This window comes from Hermetia illucens, chromosome 1, assembly GCF_905115235.1.
Source record: "Hermetia illucens chromosome 1, iHerIll2.2.curated.20191125, whole genome shotgun sequence".
Lineage (NCBI taxonomy): Eukaryota > Metazoa > Arthropoda > Insecta > Diptera > Stratiomyidae > Hermetia > Hermetia illucens.
The window spans coordinates 94,708,744-94,726,964 of NC_051849.1; the positions used below are offsets into that span (position 1 = coordinate 94,708,744).

Genomic DNA, 18,221 nt, shown 5'->3' on the forward strand with positions numbered 1-18,221 from the left:
TGTTCTGTATGATAGGATCACAACACTAGATACGAAAGAGTAATTTCTCAGCATAACCCCCCAGTACATACATCAAAACCAGCCATGGACACCATTGCTCCACTTCGCTGGGATGTCCTACCCCACCCGCCTACCCACCAGACTAGGTGTCTTCTGACTTCCACTTGTTTGTATCAATCAGACACGTGCTTGCTGCACTTTGGTTCTTGCAAAGAAGTAAAAAATGGCTCGTGGTATGGTTCGCTTCAAAAGACCAACGCCGGCAAGGCACCCACAAATTGGCAAAACTGTGTAGCTAGCAATGGCCAATGCTTCGAATGAAATAAATTTAACCATTTTTTAAACAAGTCGGAAACCGGAAGCTCTGCGCTTCCTCATTGTACATAGCCCGTAATGTATATGTACTTTTAGCATTTCAAATATTGGTATTTAATATTTAGATTACAGCAAATTTGCGCGGAAAAGACAACTTTGAGCTACTGTAATTTATCAGTAACAGTACGATTTCGATGGGGATATCATGCTTCATACTGTAGTGTATATTACTGCAAATTTGTAAAACTCTACGACAAACTTAAAGGAGGTTTCTAGTTAGTTTCCCAAACACAGTAATATACTGTTATTAACTTAACTTGAGCGGATATAGATATGGAGAGAAACAAGGATATAGTATAGAGCCAGCTTCATGATTTTTTTCACATTTCTGAGCTGGGTAGTTTCTGAGAATGGGTCCGTCAAAGAAATCATCATTTTCGACCCCCCGCACTTCCTGCCTTTCCAACAAGTGGAATGCTTCGGGAAGTATTAATCGAGACCTTTCATTTGATACCCAACATGTAAAGGAATTTACAAACAAAACCTTAGAAAACGCAGTCTTTTTATACACCTGGTAGCTATTTGAAGCCACTTCTTTTTCAGTTATTGAAAATTGAATAGAAACGATAAAAACAGACTTTTTGTTTTCATTTAAGAATATTTATTATTTAGAAAAATAATCATTTTAGATTGAAACCTAGTAAACAATTAAAATTATGTATATAGTCTAATAGTTTTATCAGCAGCTGAGGAAAATACCCATGGCTGCACTGGATGCCACACAACATCTAAAACTCCAAATTCCGCCACCTTTTCATGTGTTTCTAGTTTTTTAAGCGGCACAATTAATGGATTTTGCAGCAAGTCACTGGAAGAAGAGAAAATTGAATGAAAAGTGTTATAAGGATTTTGTAGAAATATCTATTGAAACATGAGACTATTTTTTATTGAAAGTGGATTGTTATATAGTTGAGCCCTGAAACATATAAACTCGTTAACTTAGGGGAAAGGACTTACTTATAAACCATTCCGTGCGAAACAATGACTGCATGATCGTCGCCACCCGAAGCGAAAAGTGGATACCGTAAATGGTAAGCCACACACCTGACTGCATTCTTGTGCAATCTCATCGTCTGGTAAGGCTTCGTAGACAAATCTAAGTCAAACCATAACATTTTCTTGTCATATGTAGAAACTAAAAGATTATCTCCCTTCGGATGGATAGCCATGTTTGATATCCATTTACTACCAGACAACAGTTTCTTAATAAGCTCTTGTTTGACTAAATCATAAATACGGATGTTGTGTTGTGTCTGAAAATTGCGAAATGTGCAAATTTTGAAAAATTTAATCATTCGAATTAAATGATATGATACTTACCGCAACAAAGAAGCATGGCTTAACAGGATGGAACAAAACACACTGAATAAGGCCTTTGCTCTTGGAGAATGGAATTTGAGTTCGTCGCTTCGACAGTTGATGAATCAACGCTGAGCGATTAGCACCTTCAGGCATAACGGTTGCTAGATAATCACCACGACCATGCCACGTTACTTGCCGAACAGGTTTGAAATGCGTGATTACGATACGAACTCCTAACTCGTACTCTTGCTTCTTAGGCGTTTCCCACTGCACAGCAGTTTTAATTCGGTCTGACTCAAGCATATCATTTGGTGGCGCCTCCGCCAGGAGATCGTCGGTCTTTTTCACCAGCAAACTATCACCAACCTTTGAATTGATTAGAAGGACGCGATTACCCGAAGCGACAGCAATAATAGAAAGCTTAGAGTTCGGGCACCAGGCAACGCAGCGAACGATGTCTCCGGTATGGATCGTCCGTATGCAGCGAGCGGTAGCGATTTCCCAAACTGAAAGAAAGAAAGCGAAAATAAATTTAAAATTACAATAAATTGGTTTAAATTTAATAAAACAATCATTAATGGATGGAATGGATCCGCCGTTTCAAAAGACAACTACGTTGATGACCTCCGTTTCTTCAGAAATTAAAAAAACACATAGCATTTGGCACCGAATCCGAAATGTATGTAGCGTTCCGCATCTTTTGAATTCCATGCCAGCCTTGAAAGAATATTATTACTTAGCATTTGTTGAGCAGGAAGTGAGATTAATAACAGTACATTTCTATATTTTTTAAAAATTGGCTCGAAACCCGCTTAAGTTCACCCTAGGATCATTGCCGTAATGTGGACTATAGTATGGAATATGATACTACCAAATTTGATGGAGATTGAATGATTTGCGTAATAATAACTTGACCTAAAATGTGTATATACATTACGAGCTAGGTATAAATGCCAGGACGAAGGGAAGTACTTGTGCCTTCCATAACGCGTGGTCGCCACCTGAACTTATAAAAAGCTCTTAATGAAAGAACGAGTGGAGAACAGCCAGTGCAGAATGCATATTATTGGGATCGGCGAGCTTTAACTGATCGCCATTTATCATACAAGCTTGACATGCTGTCAGTTAACGACACTTCGCGTATATTATTGATGTTGCCATCCCCCATAGTAGTAAATTAAACGAAAATACGTGGAGAAGAAGGTAAACTATGAGCCACTGGCTAGGGAAATTAAAGACATTTGGCGTTTCGTGAGGGTGGTTGTAGGTCCCATAATATTGTCAGCTACAAGTATTGTGCCTAAATTCCTCATCGCTTCCCTTGATGTCCTGGGACCAGCCTGATTCAAACAACGCAGAGATAAACCATTCTGCAAACGTGTTCGATTTTGCGAGGAATTTTCGGCGGATTTTCCCATTAACCTGCCACCATCATCAGTGTCCCTATATATTTTTATTCAAGTAGGTAATATCGTCTGAGCTTAAATGCTCGGAATAATAATAAGCGTTGGTATAACAATCCAATTGTATCTAGGCCTTGAAGCGTGTTAGAGCATTTCACTGCGCTCGTCCTTGATAATTACTCTTGTTTATCTGATTAGCTGAGTTGACGTGTAACCGATTTCCAGCCACGGCAAACAGCTTTACATTATAGTTTGCTTTTATGAGCCTAGGATGAACTTAACGGGATTTCTAACCGATTTCCAAAAAATATAATAATGTACTATTGTTGTTTATTTAAGAAGCAAGTAAATGGTTTAACTTACGCTTGTAATTAAGAAAGGAAGACAGAGCCAAAGACCCAAGCTGTAGGGCGTTGTAGGACCGGCATAAAGTCGGAATCGGGGAGTGAAAGTAGATGTCGAGCTCCATGAAAGGCACTTCAAAAATGTGCATTAGGGGAGGCGATGCGGAAATTAATTGCGGAGTTGGCAGAGTAGTCCATGAGGCAATTATAGAGTTTGAAAAGGGAACACATATCAAGGAAGATGCGGCGTTGCTGCATGAAAGGGAGATTGAGAGTGCAGAGTCGTGACGGATAGTCCATATGAGGAAGTTAAGTAAAGAGAATTTGGAGGGGAGAACATTGTGTATAACGGTTTCAAAGGCTTTGGCGAAATCGCTATAAAGAGCGTGTACCTTCTCACGTGAATTAAGGCATTTAGCAACGAAGTTGTTAAAGACTGATTTGAAGCAGCAGACTGGTGTTTCACTATGCTGTGTCTTTCGGGACCAGGTCCGAGATTGGTGTCGATATTACCAATGAGGATCAATGCATCAAGAGGCGGAAAAGAAGAAAGAACAGTGAAGGGCACACGATTGCTGTCAATGGAATCAGGAAAGCTGATGGAAGAAGATTAGATGGGGTTACGGAAATAGCGAGTGTGGGACCACAACGGCTTCTAATTACCGCGGGCGTGGGGACCCCTCGACACTCAACAAGTATCTCTTATAGCTTTGAAATGGGCAAAGTCGGCGTCATTCTTTAAAGTCCGAAACCTGTTCCGTAATGCATGTTTCAAGCAGATGTTAATAAGGATCTCCGTTATAAACCAAGTTGAATAAAAGGAATTCAAGTAGGAGAAGAAGGGACATAACAAGAGAGGAGATGGAACAGGATATTATAGAAGATGGCAAGAGCTTGATCGTACGTAGAATTTGATAATCTATTATTCCAGCTGATTGGCGCTAAGGTTGAGTTGAGACCATAAAAGTTGGCTCTCCGTGAACTGAACTTAAGACAATTACGCGCAGTTTTGACGTCTAAGGATACCAGTGAGAAGCTAGTGAATTTTGCGAGTGATCCACTTAGGAAAAGTACTAGTGCAGAATTAAAGGTGGTAAGAAATCGAACAGTTAATGTGCACCATGCAAATAAGAATCGGGTGCGTGCATTGGGATTGCATAGCTTGAAGTACTAGAAAGGTTAGAAACACATAGCAAAACACGAAAACAGGCGGAAACGACTAAGGAAAGGGTACAACTCCGCAGAAACTGCGTCTGCAAGTTTAAATTGAAGCGGCGAAGAGAAAATTAGAATCAGTAGCGTACATATCTCCAAAAAGATATTAGGAGTGTTTGGAATTTCAGCACGTGACAAAAAACTGTGCTAGTGCACACGACAGATCGGAACTGTGGTTTAAATGCGGAAGAAAAGATCACATTGCTAAAGATTGTGGTCAAAAACTCAACTGTCTGTTCTGCGAACAAGTAAATGACATCGATAGCGTCCACATGACAGGCAGTAGTACATGTCACTTGTTTAAAAAAGTAATTAGCGGTAAATAAGGGTCTTATAGCTAAACTTGAACCATTGTCAAACGGAGTGTGCTCGAAAAGAAAACCGAGTCGCCATTGTTTACCAACGATATAAAAATCTACATAGCGTCGTGTTGGTTACGGATAAGAGCGGAACATACAGAAACCGAGCCATAGAAAAAAAAACAAAGATCCTCGACATTGGTTTCACGAGAGGCTCACTGTAGAAGAGTTTAAATCAATGGGGGTAGGCTAGTGTTAAATGCAAAGGACCATAACTCTAGTGAGGGGCGACAAAGACGACTTACGGTTCCGTTGCAGGGCAGAGGTAGCTTATCAGACAAAGCCTCCCCTCTACCCTTGGAGCATATCGAGCGTAAATTCGGGATGGGGTAATCGGGAAAGGAATACAAGAGGACAGATATTACTTGAAGTTCTTTCTCGTCTGAATCTTGTACTTGGAAACACGGGATGTATGATTCACAAGCCCTTTCGGTGACCATTAGACCATAATTTTTTAAATCAACCTACCATTAATAAGTTTACCAAACGAAAATGGCAAGCCTTTATAGATCGCAGTCCTTAAGAAAATATGTTGAATTCTGGTCCAAAATATGGGCGGATTTACGCTCAATATAATTCGTAATTATGTTGTGTTCTGCGAAATGTATAAAGGAGCATTTAATACCTGGAGCCGCTTCAGTCACGCTGCTCCCAGGGCAGTGGTGAGGCAGCTTCTGACGATTTGCCTCTGCTCTGATAAGAAACCGTAAAACCGTCTTCGCCTAATATTTCTAAAGTTTGGGAGCTAAGTCCTAAAGAAGAGGTGGTCCCGTTCAACATCAAGTGGATGCGGACTCCGAAATCCTTAAAAAAAGCTTCACAGATCGGCTGAAAATCGCGGCGAGGATATGACGCGCCCATGACAAGATGTATTGGCTCACCGAAATAAGTACCTAACTTTTGTTGGAACTTTGAAATCGAAAAATGCCGTGACAAAAGATTTACATCCCCCTTTTGCATGTATGGGAATCCCCCTTAAATTCGACATAAAATGATGTAAGTTACTGTATGCATGAGCGTTCACGTTCCACCAAATCAGGCGTCAATCGCTATAACTCCCCTGGAAAAAAATGCGTGTGGCAGACAGACGGACAGACAGTAAACCCTTTTGACCTGGGCTAAAAACGGCTGGTCGAAGGCTATAAAAACGTTTTGGATCGGACGGCCGGAAATGGATGTAGAGGAAGTGTAGAGGCAAAAAACAACCGTATTACGTAGAGCCTACACTGAAGTTTGTATTGGGCTCAATTATGGTATGGGACTATATGACAAGAAAAGGAATTCTGAGATTGGATCTGTGTCTAAGCTTGCAATACGTGTCTTACCCGTTGGGACGGGCTCTCGCACAATTGTGATTGCAAGTGTCACCACAAAACTTAAGGAAATATATTTGTGCTTGATAAACTAACTTTTTTTTAATTATCGTAAGCTGGACCCGGTGGGGAGCCGCACAGTCAGCTTGCCGGGACCTCGCGGAGCAAAACAAAATCGCACACACACACGCATACGAGAATGAAGCAACATTATGATGTCTTTGGAGAATACTGGTGAAAGCGCAAAATTAAAATTAGGAACACAAATCATAGATTCCCACCATGCGTTCAATGATGGGTCAAAGGCAAAATTTCTAATTACATGTGGGAGTGCAACATCCAGGGCATATAACATATACTACCAAATATAGGTGGTCCAAGGCCGTGGCGTCGGCTCCTTGTTTCAAGGGTGATCAACTCGATCCTACTATATGCAGACCCAGTGTGGACAAATATAATGGAAAAGAAGTAAATAGGAAAAAAATAGAAGAAGAGGTGGTGATACCAAGCGCATCATAGAAGGACGTGCGGCTGGCATCCAGCCAGGAGACAGTAGCGATCGTCGATGCCAGCCGAAGCACAGCTGTGCTGAAACCAACGGCAGAGACCTGCCGGAGCGAGAGACGGACTAGTGGTTTCCAGCTTGCAATCCACTGCCGTCAAGCTGGGTGTAGCCAATAGCACCCATAGTACTCCTAAACCGAAATCGTCGGTCCTGGTCCACTGGACTACTACTCAAGAGCCAGTACCAGAAGGCCATGCACGTTCTCAACAAGATTGCGAAGAATAAGGAGGTCGTTGCTGTCAACGAGCGGGTTAAAAAAGAGTTCGTTAAATACCAGACCATTGTTGAAGAATATAACAGCAAACGCCTGGCGGACTAGCGATCTTAAGACGAGGTCGAACAAAAATATAAACGGAGCAGAGTGCACAAGGGTTCGGATACCTCTGCAGACAGGTAAGCAGCAACAGCGAGACAACGAGCCACGAACTGTGAAACCCTTCAGTGGATAGCAATTCCACTAGCAACAAACTAGCGTCGGAAGTATGGACCCACGTTGTGGTCAGGCATTCGGAAATGGTCATTGAGCATCCGTCTCAGGTTCCGTGAGTTCCACGTTATAGCTTGCGAGGATCAATCCTCCAGAGACGGGAGGCCGTGAAGCTCAAAGTTATCGCCTACGACGAGATTCCCTGAAAACCGGTCGCACGAAGGTCCGCATGGGTAAGGACAAGCTCGACCAATCCCTACGCCTTCAAAATGCCAAGGAAAGCGAGACTACAAAGTGAGGTTCGGAGTGTGGAACGCAAAGGTGAAAGTATTCCTGTCCGCAAAACTGGAGAGCAACCTGGACCCAGTCGACGGCACTAACGAGCTGTTGGGGGAAATGAGGAGCGACAGTCGGACGGGGACTAAGGAGCCCCCCACGCAAGCAGATCATCTTGATGGTAGCGCAGATAAATCTGCAGCACTCAAAGTGTGCCTCGGCTTATCTTGTCTTATTCCTAGAGGAAGACATCGACATCGCATCGAATTCGACCGAACCATAAAAGGGCTCCAAAGCAAATACTACATTGTATTCCACAGTACAAAAGACGCTGATCAGCACAGATCTAGAGTATGTATCCTCGCGTGGAATCCGCACGCTATTCTGTGTCCGGAACTGTATTCCAGCGCTTACATGGCTCACGACCGATCAGCTTCGACAGAAGAACTACATTTGACGGCCACCATAGCAAAAAAAGAAGGCCAATCTGTTGATAGGCTGCGACGCCAATGCAATTCATACGCTTTAGTGCAGCTCTAATCAACAAAAGGGGCGAATCATTCTTTCATTTTATTATTAATACAAATCTATCGGTGCTGTATCTTTTTGGATTATTGGAGACGCGCACGAATGGTTTTTATAACCGAATGCGGGCAGGCGCGGCCACGAGTCCGCGAAGAACCAATCACTTTCGGCCAATCAGCCTCACCTCGTTCGTGTTGACGACCCTAGAACTGGTCCTGGATATCCAATTAAGGACGATTATTGAGAGAACCCCTTTCTCTAAGTACCAGCATTCCAACCTCAAAGGCACAGAAACCGATCTCCATCTCCATTGGCACGTTTGAGCGGTCACTGCAGTACAAGCAGTATACGCTAGCTGTTTACATGGATAAAAAGAGAGCATTGAACAATGTTAGTACCGACGTCATCGCAAGATACGGACTTGGCATAAACCCAAGCAAAACGCAACTGATGCCGCTCACCACCAAAACGAGAGTAACCGACTTTCATTTACCACGGCTGAATAAACAAAGATTGGTTCTTTCCTCCAATGTATTTAACATTCTGGGTGCAATTCTGAGCTCGAAGTTTAATTGGGAGTTGAACATAGAACTGCGGGTTAAGAAGGCCTGTATAGACTCCTATGCCTGCAAGAGAACTTTTGCAAAGAAGTAGGGTCTCTAGACTAGGATGGTTTTCTGGATGTACACAGCTGTGGTGCGTCTTATCCTATTGTATGGTGGCAGGTTTTGAGCAAAAAGTACAATAAAACGAAGCTTAATAGGATTCACAAAACCGCATGTGCAGGTGCTCCCGGAGCTCTACAATCCTGCCTGGCAGATGCTGTCAATGCACTCCTTCACCTCTCCCCCTAGACCTACACATTAAATATGTTGTAGCGTGCAGTGAGTCGGCTTGTTACAAGGCTAGGGCATAATATTCTTCACCGATGGACCATAGATGGTCTGGAGAGTCGTTGCGACAGTTTCCTCGGATACACACAGTGTATGTGAGTCGTACCCCCAGGTTCCGCCAGTGCATTCCAGGTGGAAGTACTGGCGATACTGAAATCCTGCCGATGACTGGGACATGATTCGAGCCCCAAGCGTAACCGCGGCGAGGCTCTAACCTTGGCAGTCTTTCGACGACAAACGAAGATTACGGTAGTCTGCCTGTGGATGGGACGATACCGCTAGACTCGGCATACTCTTCAATTGGCACTGCCTAAGCTGCGGAGAGGAGGGCGAAAACCTCAGGCACTTCCATTGCGATTGCCCAACTCTAGCTAGAGCCAGGCTACTTACACAAGGTAAGCTATTCTTTGAAGATCTCAGAGACCTCTCTGGCTGCAGGGTGAGAGAGCTGCTTTCCTTCATGATTACTGCGGGCTAGATCTAAACATCTGAGCTCACTTGCTCTCATAACAGGAGTTACAGTATAAGGAGTTTTTGGCATCAAAACGGCGCACTACAATGCTATTTAGGCTCCTCGGCACGGCCTACAATAACTCCTTTCCGTCACTATTGAGTAACTCTGGACTTATATCCACGAAAAGTGAATGATAAACTCTTGTAGTCATAAAATGTGTAAGGTACTTACTTTTCACAGTCATATCATCTGAACCAGATACCAAATACTCTCCTTTCGGCTCGACGCTGATCGATCGCACAATGTCCGTGTGTCCTTCGTAAACCAAACTCTGCACAATCGGGAACGGCTGCAAGTCCCTCGGAGATGGCAATTTGGGTATCAAATACTCAGCGTCGATGTTGAGCTTCATTCGTTTCGCCCTCGGACATAAATACAAATCCAAACAACGCAAGAAGCGTTCTCGGGCGTAGCGCGAATAAGCAGGCACCTCGCGCAACGAGCTGTACTTTTGCGGCAGGAAGTGCAACTTTCGTTTGTGTGGCTCATCCTTCATTTTCTCCCACTCCTTCATTTCTTTGTCGTCGAAAAGGTACTCTGGAGGAGGATTATATGATTCGGCATGGCCAGGAAGGTCACGTTTGGGTGCCGCCACGTGATCGTGGATGCGGCGAATGTCTTCCCGGCCGGTGTCAGTCTCCCACATCATGTAAAAGGACGGGCCGCTTCCTTTCTTCTTTTCCTCCTTCAATTCGCGAGCAGTCTTCATCCAACCCATCTTGAGAGCGTGGACCATCCGCGAGACCATCTTTTTGTCTGACTGCGATGGCAGGAACGATCGTTTGTGAGTGGGGATATTCTTGATGGGCATCTTTTCGACTTCGGAGGTGAACCATTCGATCCAGGGCTGAAACAGTTAAAAAGAACTAAAACAAATGTTCCAATTTCTCACATTAAACCGAAAAAAAAAACAAAAAACGCGCTCGCTAAGCAATCCCCTCTAAAAAGTAGATCATACGAAGCAACAAGTTATTTGCAACCGAAGCGACGCAGACAGAAACATGCATAGTTAATAAATTAGACCCGAAAAGCTCACCTCATATTGATTGTAGCTTCCGTCCGGGACTCTGCCCGTGTTAATTCGCTTGATTACATCAATGTCAGCCTCGCTCAGCACAACCTGCTGGCCTGTCTGTGGGTCCTTCACCGTTCGCCAGAAGTTAGGATCCTCAATCTTCTTGAGGAAGTCATCGATTTGGTCACCCTGGGCCGGCTTGATGATCTTTTTCGCCTCCCAATCGTAGCCAATGTGCTTGTATTCGTCGTACCAATGCATGGGAATGTTGCCGACTGTGTTTCGGATGTCCTCTTCGTCGGAGGTGTCCGGATCATCCTCGCCATACTCCTGGAACCCGGACGATGTACTCGCTGCACTTTTATCAGGCCTGGCCACAACTTTATCAACTGCAGGCGCTTCCGAAGGACCAGCTGCTTCCTTTTTCTTATTTTGTTTGCTGATTTTGATATTTTTCAAGTTTTGCACGACTTTTTCCTCCCTTTGGCTTTCTTCGTTGTCGTTCCCATCCGACTCCTCTTCTGCTTCTTCGCTCTCACTATCGGCGTCCTCTCCATCGCTTTCTTCCTCTTCTCCTTCTTCCAAGGAATCCACTTCGGATCCAGATCCTTCGCCAGACTCGTCGCTTATGTTCCCAACATGCTCGTAATTGCCTTCCTCGTCGCTGACAAAACTCAATTCGTCGTCATCGTCGGAAGTGAATAGCTCATCAACGCCTTCATCGTCTGTGGTGTCATTTTCCTCATTATTTACGCCGTTCAGCAGATTATTCTGTAAATTACACAGAGAAGACATTCTAACCTTATTTCGTTCATGACACCACTTCATACAAACAAACCTCATTTTCGGATTCTTCTGAAACTTCTTCCGCCTTGTTTGGCGGCCTCTTCTTTTCATCAATAATTTCTGAGGCCTTACGCTTGGCGCCTTTAAGTTTTCCAGTCATTTCGTCAACGATTGTGCGGAGAAACTACAAAACACCGCGACTAATGCCAATGCAATGACAGTTGTTGACGCACGTGTGGAGTCGTTTGACATTTCTTGCTTAAAGGGGAAGTTTCAATGGATACGTTCAATGCTTTCCGTCAAACACTATCCCAGTGGGGAAAAGTAAATATCTTACCTTATGTTTAATGCCTAGTTTACACAAAACTTGTTTCCATGAATGTTCACTTTGCTTGGTATATAGATAAATGGCATCTTCTACCAAGCAAAACACAAATTAATTAGCCAGGGAACCCATTTTTAAAAAGTAAAGAGCGTGAATTTTTGTACGGTGTGTATAAGAGTTTAGATGGCAATACATTTTATGCAAAACAAAACCTTATTAGTATCCGTTTATTGTTTGCCTTCCTATGTCTTAAGGAGGTGGAAATATTTCAAAAGACACTGGCCTGGATCAGTGTGGGGGACTTTTATCCAGTAAAATCACCATCGTGTCCGGATAGCTAAGTGGTTAGAGCACAAGGCGTACGGAAGGTCGCGGTTCAAATCTCACTGGTGGCAGTGGGATTTGTATCATGATTTGACGTCGGATACTAGTCGACTCAGATGTGAATGAGTACCTGTCAAATCAGGGTTATAATCTCGGGCGAGCGCAATGCTGACCACATTGCCTCCTACAGTGTTACTGTAGTGTACCGTTTCGGTCTTGAATGAAGTGCTCTAACACACTTCAAGGCCCTGATCCAATATGAATTGTTGCGGCAACGGTTATGATTATTACTTTGAATCGCTGCGATCATGGAGTTGGTCGCATCCCAATCTTCCTGGCAAGCTATTATTCTCCGGAGATGTTCCGGTGACAGCGGTTCACCTAGACCTTCCCCTAAGTTCCCCCTTTCTTCCACGAACCTCGGGCATTGAGGAAGAATACTTGCACTGGGTCCTGGGACCCCATCGCAGTTTGGACAATCAAATGTGGTGTCCAGTTTACTCTTATGCAGGTGTTGACGATATCCCCCATGGCCGATGAGAAACTGATTGATTAGAATTGATCTCCCCATGTTTTCTCTCCAGCCATGTACGGATGGTAGGAATCAAACTGTGTGTCCAATAACCCTTTTAAAGGTTTTGTGTGAAACAAAACTTCATTAAAATCGATTCATTGTCCGTCTGCCTTTCGGTCTGACTGTCACACCCGGTTTATTCGGAAACGACTATTGTCACAAATTTACTGAGAAGATGTGGTCTTCTTTACACATATCAAATGGAGCCATTTTATGTTGATTTTAAAGTGGGGCTCTCCATATATGCGAAAAGTGTCTATTTTTTTTCACAGAATATGGTTATTTGGGGTATCAAATGAAAGGGCTCGATTAGTACATTTAAAAAATGATTTTATTTCTGATATTGGATGAAACATAGTGCAGATAGGGCTCAAAAGGTCTTGTTCTCAGAACCTATCGAACCAAACAGTCTGAAAAAGTCACCAAGATGCACTAGATGGTATCTAGGCTCACATAAGATGAACAAAAGACATTTATACCTGAAGCGCCCAGCTTCCGGTATCCCCACTTGTTTTTTGCTTGTTTTTTTTTCTGCGTACACGGAAGGGGAAAATCTTAGGAAGACACATCCGCTGCAGCTCCGCCGTACAAACGCCGCAGGTAGAGTAGCGTATGTGGGGTTCGCATCCATTAAAAACCACCACCGGCCCTTCCAGGCCCTCCCCGCGGGACAAACATTTACTTCCAGGGCGGTGCCTTTAGGCGCTTGTTCTTCTCTTCATTTCAGCTTAACTCCTTCAGCAACTCTTTCCACATCGTCACGATTGCGGAGGATGCCATAAGTCAGTTCTTTTTCGACATCCATATCTCCGCAACTAAGATCTCTGGGCTCACACTTGTGCCTAACGCCTGCTTCACACTCCTCCCTTCCATTGCGAACCATGGGCACTATAGCATCACATGCTCTGGATCCTCCGATATGTCACTGCATTTAGGAAAATTGGGTGAATCGAACAATCCGTTTCTTTCGCCAGAATGTTGACTGAGATTATTCCCGCCACCACTAGTACTGACTCATCTGATGTGGTTTTAAATATATTGCAAACCCTCGAAGCCATCAGCTGATAAATAGATTTCACCTGCTTCAGTCTGTGAGAGTTTCGAAACGCCTCTGCTCACACAGGTGACGAGTAAAGGAAGATGGATCGCATGACTTCGGTTAGAATCAAGCTCCGACAGTGTTTCGGCCCACCAATATTCGGCAACATTTCTCCAAGTGGTGCTCCGACGGCCGGCTGGAAGTTCGGATGCTAAGGGGTTTCCGAAGCCCTGCACCGTAACGTTATTCCCCATCTGCTTCCCCATGTTTGTTTTTATTTCCGGGTATCCTTCCCGTAGCCAATTTTTATCCACCGGCAGACTTTTTGTTCCCGCCTATCCGGCCCGCGCATAAACATGCCCTTATTTGCGCGTCTCCCTATGCGTGCACGTGCATGAATACAAAATCTTTATACCTAAAGCGCCAACTTCCTGTATTCCGACTGGTTTGAGTGGTTCCATCGCAATTGCCATGTAGTTATAGATCTGTTCCCTTCGGCTTTTTTCACTCCCGATAAAGGAAAATGGATTTGATGTTATACGTGTTCGCCATCTCGCAAAGATGTCAATTGACACCATTTCTGAAATAACGAACGTCCCATCATCTGACACGGGCCGGAAACAGAACACAGCCTAAGGACTGTTTGTCCGTAGACCACACTTAGTTTATGTGCGTTACATAAAATATACAGTGCTATTCCCCAAAGTTGGACTACATACAGCAAGATGGAACTCTCTGCCTTGGCTATGAACAGCCTGCAAGTATGCCTTGGCCCTGTCATCCCTCTCATCAATATTCCCAAATATTTAGTGACCTTCTTGGAAATGATGATATGACTCCCAATTCTAATGCGAGCGAAATGCTTCTTTCGGTGCGTAGTGTCTTTTCCTTCACAAATGTCAGCCCATCTTTTGTCAACCAAGCCATAATAGTACTGATTACTTTGTATCAGTGCAACTCAGGATCTTCGAAATGCTTTGCGACCACAACCAGTGCAATGTCGTCGGCGTAACCCACCACTCTAGCTTTTATCGCCACCAGAATAAAAACATCACAATACATGATATTCCACAGTAGTGGGCCCAGTACAGAACTCTGTGGGACACCCGTGTAGAGAACGTATATCTGGTGCCCATCATCGATGTCGCTAGGGCCTTTCGAATAATATTCCTTTTGGCCGAATTGGATGCCTTCATAACGTCCAGAGTCATCACCATGCAATATTTCTTGGTGCTAGCTACCCTTCCGTGAACTGCACCTTCGGCCAACCCAGTAACCAATTTGAAGGCGGCAATAGTTAGATTGACTTTACGAAACCCGTGCTGTCGATCTGAAAGGACTCCTTTACCCTCGAAAACTAGGAGCAATTTATCATAGATCACTCGTTTCCGTATTTCCCCTTTAGTGTCTAGAAAACATTTAGGGCTATAAGACGATAGCTCACCCGGAGATTTGCCAGTCTTAGGCAATAGTACCAACTTCTGCAGCTTCCATCCTGTAGGGAAAATTCCCTGGAGCATGCTTGCTTCGAACAACACAGTGAATATATCCGGTCTGGATTTCATGGCAGGCTTAAGGACCCTATTTGGTATTCCGTCCAAGGCCGAAGGAGCATTGATGTCACCTATTCTGCGACAGATCTCCAACAGCTAATCTGCGATTACTGCCGAAATTGTCGTGACAGGCCTCTAAAAGAAGTCAGCGCTCCTCTCTTGCTGGTGAAATAACCCTTAGATAATTTCAATAGGTGGGTAATGCATGTGACCTGCGGAGATAATCGGTCTCTGAATCATGCTGTCGCAGCTCCTCCACGGGTTTTCATCTGACTCAGAGTAGAGTTCCTTAAATCTTTCTCTTTTCCGGTGGATGGCGAGCTTGAAATTTTTGCGGAATTCTTTGTATGCATGGTCTTTTTGCATCTGATCGACCCTACCTACTGTCCCCTGAGCCGTGTGTGTATGTTTGAGGTGGGAGGGAGGCAAAGCTCTGAGTACTCAGCCCCTAGTGGTCTATTGTTCTCGATTCCTCCGTCTAACGGAGCATCCCAGATTCGTTTATGTATCGCAGAATTAGTTAGTGGATGTGATGCTGCCCGCTGCAGTTGGAGCACATCAGCACCAAAAATCTTATGTTTGATGCGTCCATAGGCGGGGCGCTCACATAGAAAATGTTCCGTGGATTCCGCTTCATCCGTATCATCTTGGAGAATTCCTATTCTGAACATATGCCCAGCTAGTGAATTACAACCGGCCAGAATGCCCACAATATTTCTGCAAGTCTTCCTGTTTTTCGACAGGATAAACTTTGCAGTATGTTTGTTTGGTTTTGCCAGGAAAAGTTTGGTGTGTCTAGCAGCATTAAGGTCATTATGGGAAACTTGTTCCCAGTTTTTGATAGCAGCATCAGCTTGACTGATGCTAGCTCCGGTTCGCGCATGGGGGATATTGTACCCATTATTGCTAATTCAATCATTTCCCTCCACGCCACAATGACCGGGTACTCAAAGTAATTCCACCGTATTGAATCTAGAAACAGAGTTGAATCGGTTTTTACATTCCTCAACGATTTTTGAAGTGACCAAAGTATTACTTAACGCCTTCAATGCAGCTTGATTATTGCTACAGATTGCGATGCGCCAGCCTTCAACCGCTCGTCAATCACCCATGTTGCCGCCTTTAGGATCGCATACACTTCAGCTGGAAACACCGTTGTGTATTTTCCCAAGGCAAAAGCCCACTTCTGCAGAACCATTTTCTGTTTTTGAGCCATCGATGTAGAAGACGTCAGTATATCCTGACACGCAATTTTCTAGTTCGTTCCAGTTGTCTCTTCGTTTCAAGATAACATCATATTTTCTACCAAAAAGTTGTATGGGTATCCGAGAATCAGAAAGCATTGCGAAAACTGGATTCAGTTCTCCCAATAACTCTTCCAATATTCTGTGCCCCCACGCCCATTATTTCCCCACAGATTTAATCGAATTAGTCTTTGAACTGCTCTCATTGCAGTGCTCTGAATAAACAAATCCAATGGCTGCAAATTGGGTAATAATAGTTCATGCCGAGATCTTGAACAACAGCCAAGTCAACCGCATAAGCTTGAGCGTATTGGCAGATTTTAAGGTTCGCATAGTAGTGAGCTGATCAACATACTCCATAGAAGTAACGACAACACACCTCCTTGAGGACAGCACTTTCGTCTTTTCAGAATTTCAGAGTTGCGTCCTTATTTTTGAAACCAAAAAGTGTTAGTTTTCATTTAGTGGATACGGCTTTAGCACCTTCTCGCGAATGAGACCCCCAACCAGCCCTTCCAGATATTTCAGTGAAAATTATGTGAAGCTGATTTGCCTGAAGTTCTTTGGATTTGAATAGTCATCTTTCCGAAGCTTAGGTATGAAGAGAACCTTCCCCATCTGCTGGCACGTTGCCCAGAGCAAGACAACCTCGAAACATATTTCTTAAAAGTTGCTCTAAGTGATTTATACCTTCCTTTAGCATCGCTGGGTAGATGTCATCCACGCCAGGTGCTTTGAATTGTTCAAATGATAGTATAGCAGCTCTCCTCTTTTGATTGGTAACAACCGCTCCCGCAGTGTCCCAATTCCCCTTGCAACACTTTCGTGTTGAAGGCTTTGCAGAAACCGCCAATTCTTTTCTTCCAACTTCTGAGACCTATTCTGCCCGGTGGTATACTTCCAAGAGAGTCTGTATAGACTCAACTCTGGAGCTCGTGAAAGTACCATCCGATTGTCATCCTTATTAAGGACTCTGCGCAGCTTGGTAGTCTATCTTTCACGTTCTAGTTCTTCATAGTATATTCTAAAAGGGTTTTGTTTCGAACGTCTTAAGAGCCTCTCAAAGTGTACAATTCAGAGTTTACAATTAATCGTCTGTCGTCAAAGGAGTCCTTAGCAGCCTAGGGAGCTCAACTTTCTCCCAATATGCTGAGCACTCGCATCACAACCTATCAACAGTTCAAGGCCACTCGATTCTACATAAACTACCAGATCCTTTAGTCCTTGAGTTGGCGAAGGACGCAAGGAATCATAGGGTAAGTAAGCGGAGGCAACTATGACGTTTTTTCTCTTACCAGCAACCTGGTATTGAAAGTTGACCGCAATAAGGTCCTGGGAACAGAATTGCCCCAGCATGATTGCCTCTAACAATTTTGACACTAGACCGCAGGCCCTCGGTCTCGAAGATCTTTCAGCGAAGAAAATCCTAGTCCCCCCCTTGACTGATCCAATATCACAGATTCTGTTAAACCGAACGCATGCCGCTTCAATCAGAAATATACAAGGACAATCTTGCAAATTTGTCAGCCTTGCCGTCAGTAGATAGGAAGAAGCTTTGGCATGTTGTAGGTTAATTTGATTAACTGTAATGTTTGTAGCGATAAGTTCAGACTAATATGAAAACCGCCGCTTCTGTTTTCTTGCATTAGCTTGCTGTAGATATCGTCACACTTGGTGGTGTATTCTACAACAGTCTGCAGCATTTTGTTTCCACTTCCATATGTTTTTGGACACCCTTAGTGTTCCCCCACCGCAATAAGGTGGTGTCCAAGGGGGAGTCTCTGAGTTGTCCGTCTGGCTCAGGGGCAGGCTGATCGAAAGCTGGCCAGTTCACTATTCCACCAGTAGTT

At 43.9% G+C, this 18,221-nt stretch overlaps 1 protein-coding gene across 1 annotated transcript; it reads right to left on the reverse strand.

Moving 5' to 3' along the window:
- Positions 1–960: 960 nt before the first annotated feature.
- Positions 961–11,543, reverse strand: LOC119661764 (ribosome biogenesis protein BOP1 homolog). Its single transcript, XM_038071234.1, has 6 exons — positions 11,365–11,543; positions 10,548–11,297; positions 9,683–10,358; positions 1,696–2,183; positions 1,333–1,628; positions 961–1,183 (listed from the first exon to the last, which is right to left on the reverse strand). Exons 1-6 carry the CDS (start codon positions 11,470–11,472, stop codon positions 1,030–1,032), a joined length of 2,472 nt encoding a protein of 823 aa, XP_037927162.1. The 5' UTR covers positions 11,473–11,543; the 3' UTR covers positions 961–1,029.
- Positions 11,544–18,221: the final 6,678 nt, after the last annotated feature.

What these genes read in the sequence shown, in the direction of transcription:
- LOC119661764 (XM_038071234.1), bottom strand. Translation starts at nt 11,472, where the DNA reads ATGACTGGAAAACTTAAAGGCGCCAAGCGTAAGGCCTCAGAAATTATT. An exon ending in AGATGATATGACTGTGAAAA is followed by an intron (nt 2,184 to 9,682) that starts GTAAGTACCTTA and finishes TCTTTCTTTCAG; the next exon opens with TTTGGGAAATCGCTACCGCT. An exon ending in TCGCACGGAATGGTTTATAA is followed by an intron (nt 1,184 to 1,332) that starts GTAAGTCCTTTC and finishes CTCTTCTTCCAG; the next exon opens with TGACTTGCTGCAAAATCCAT.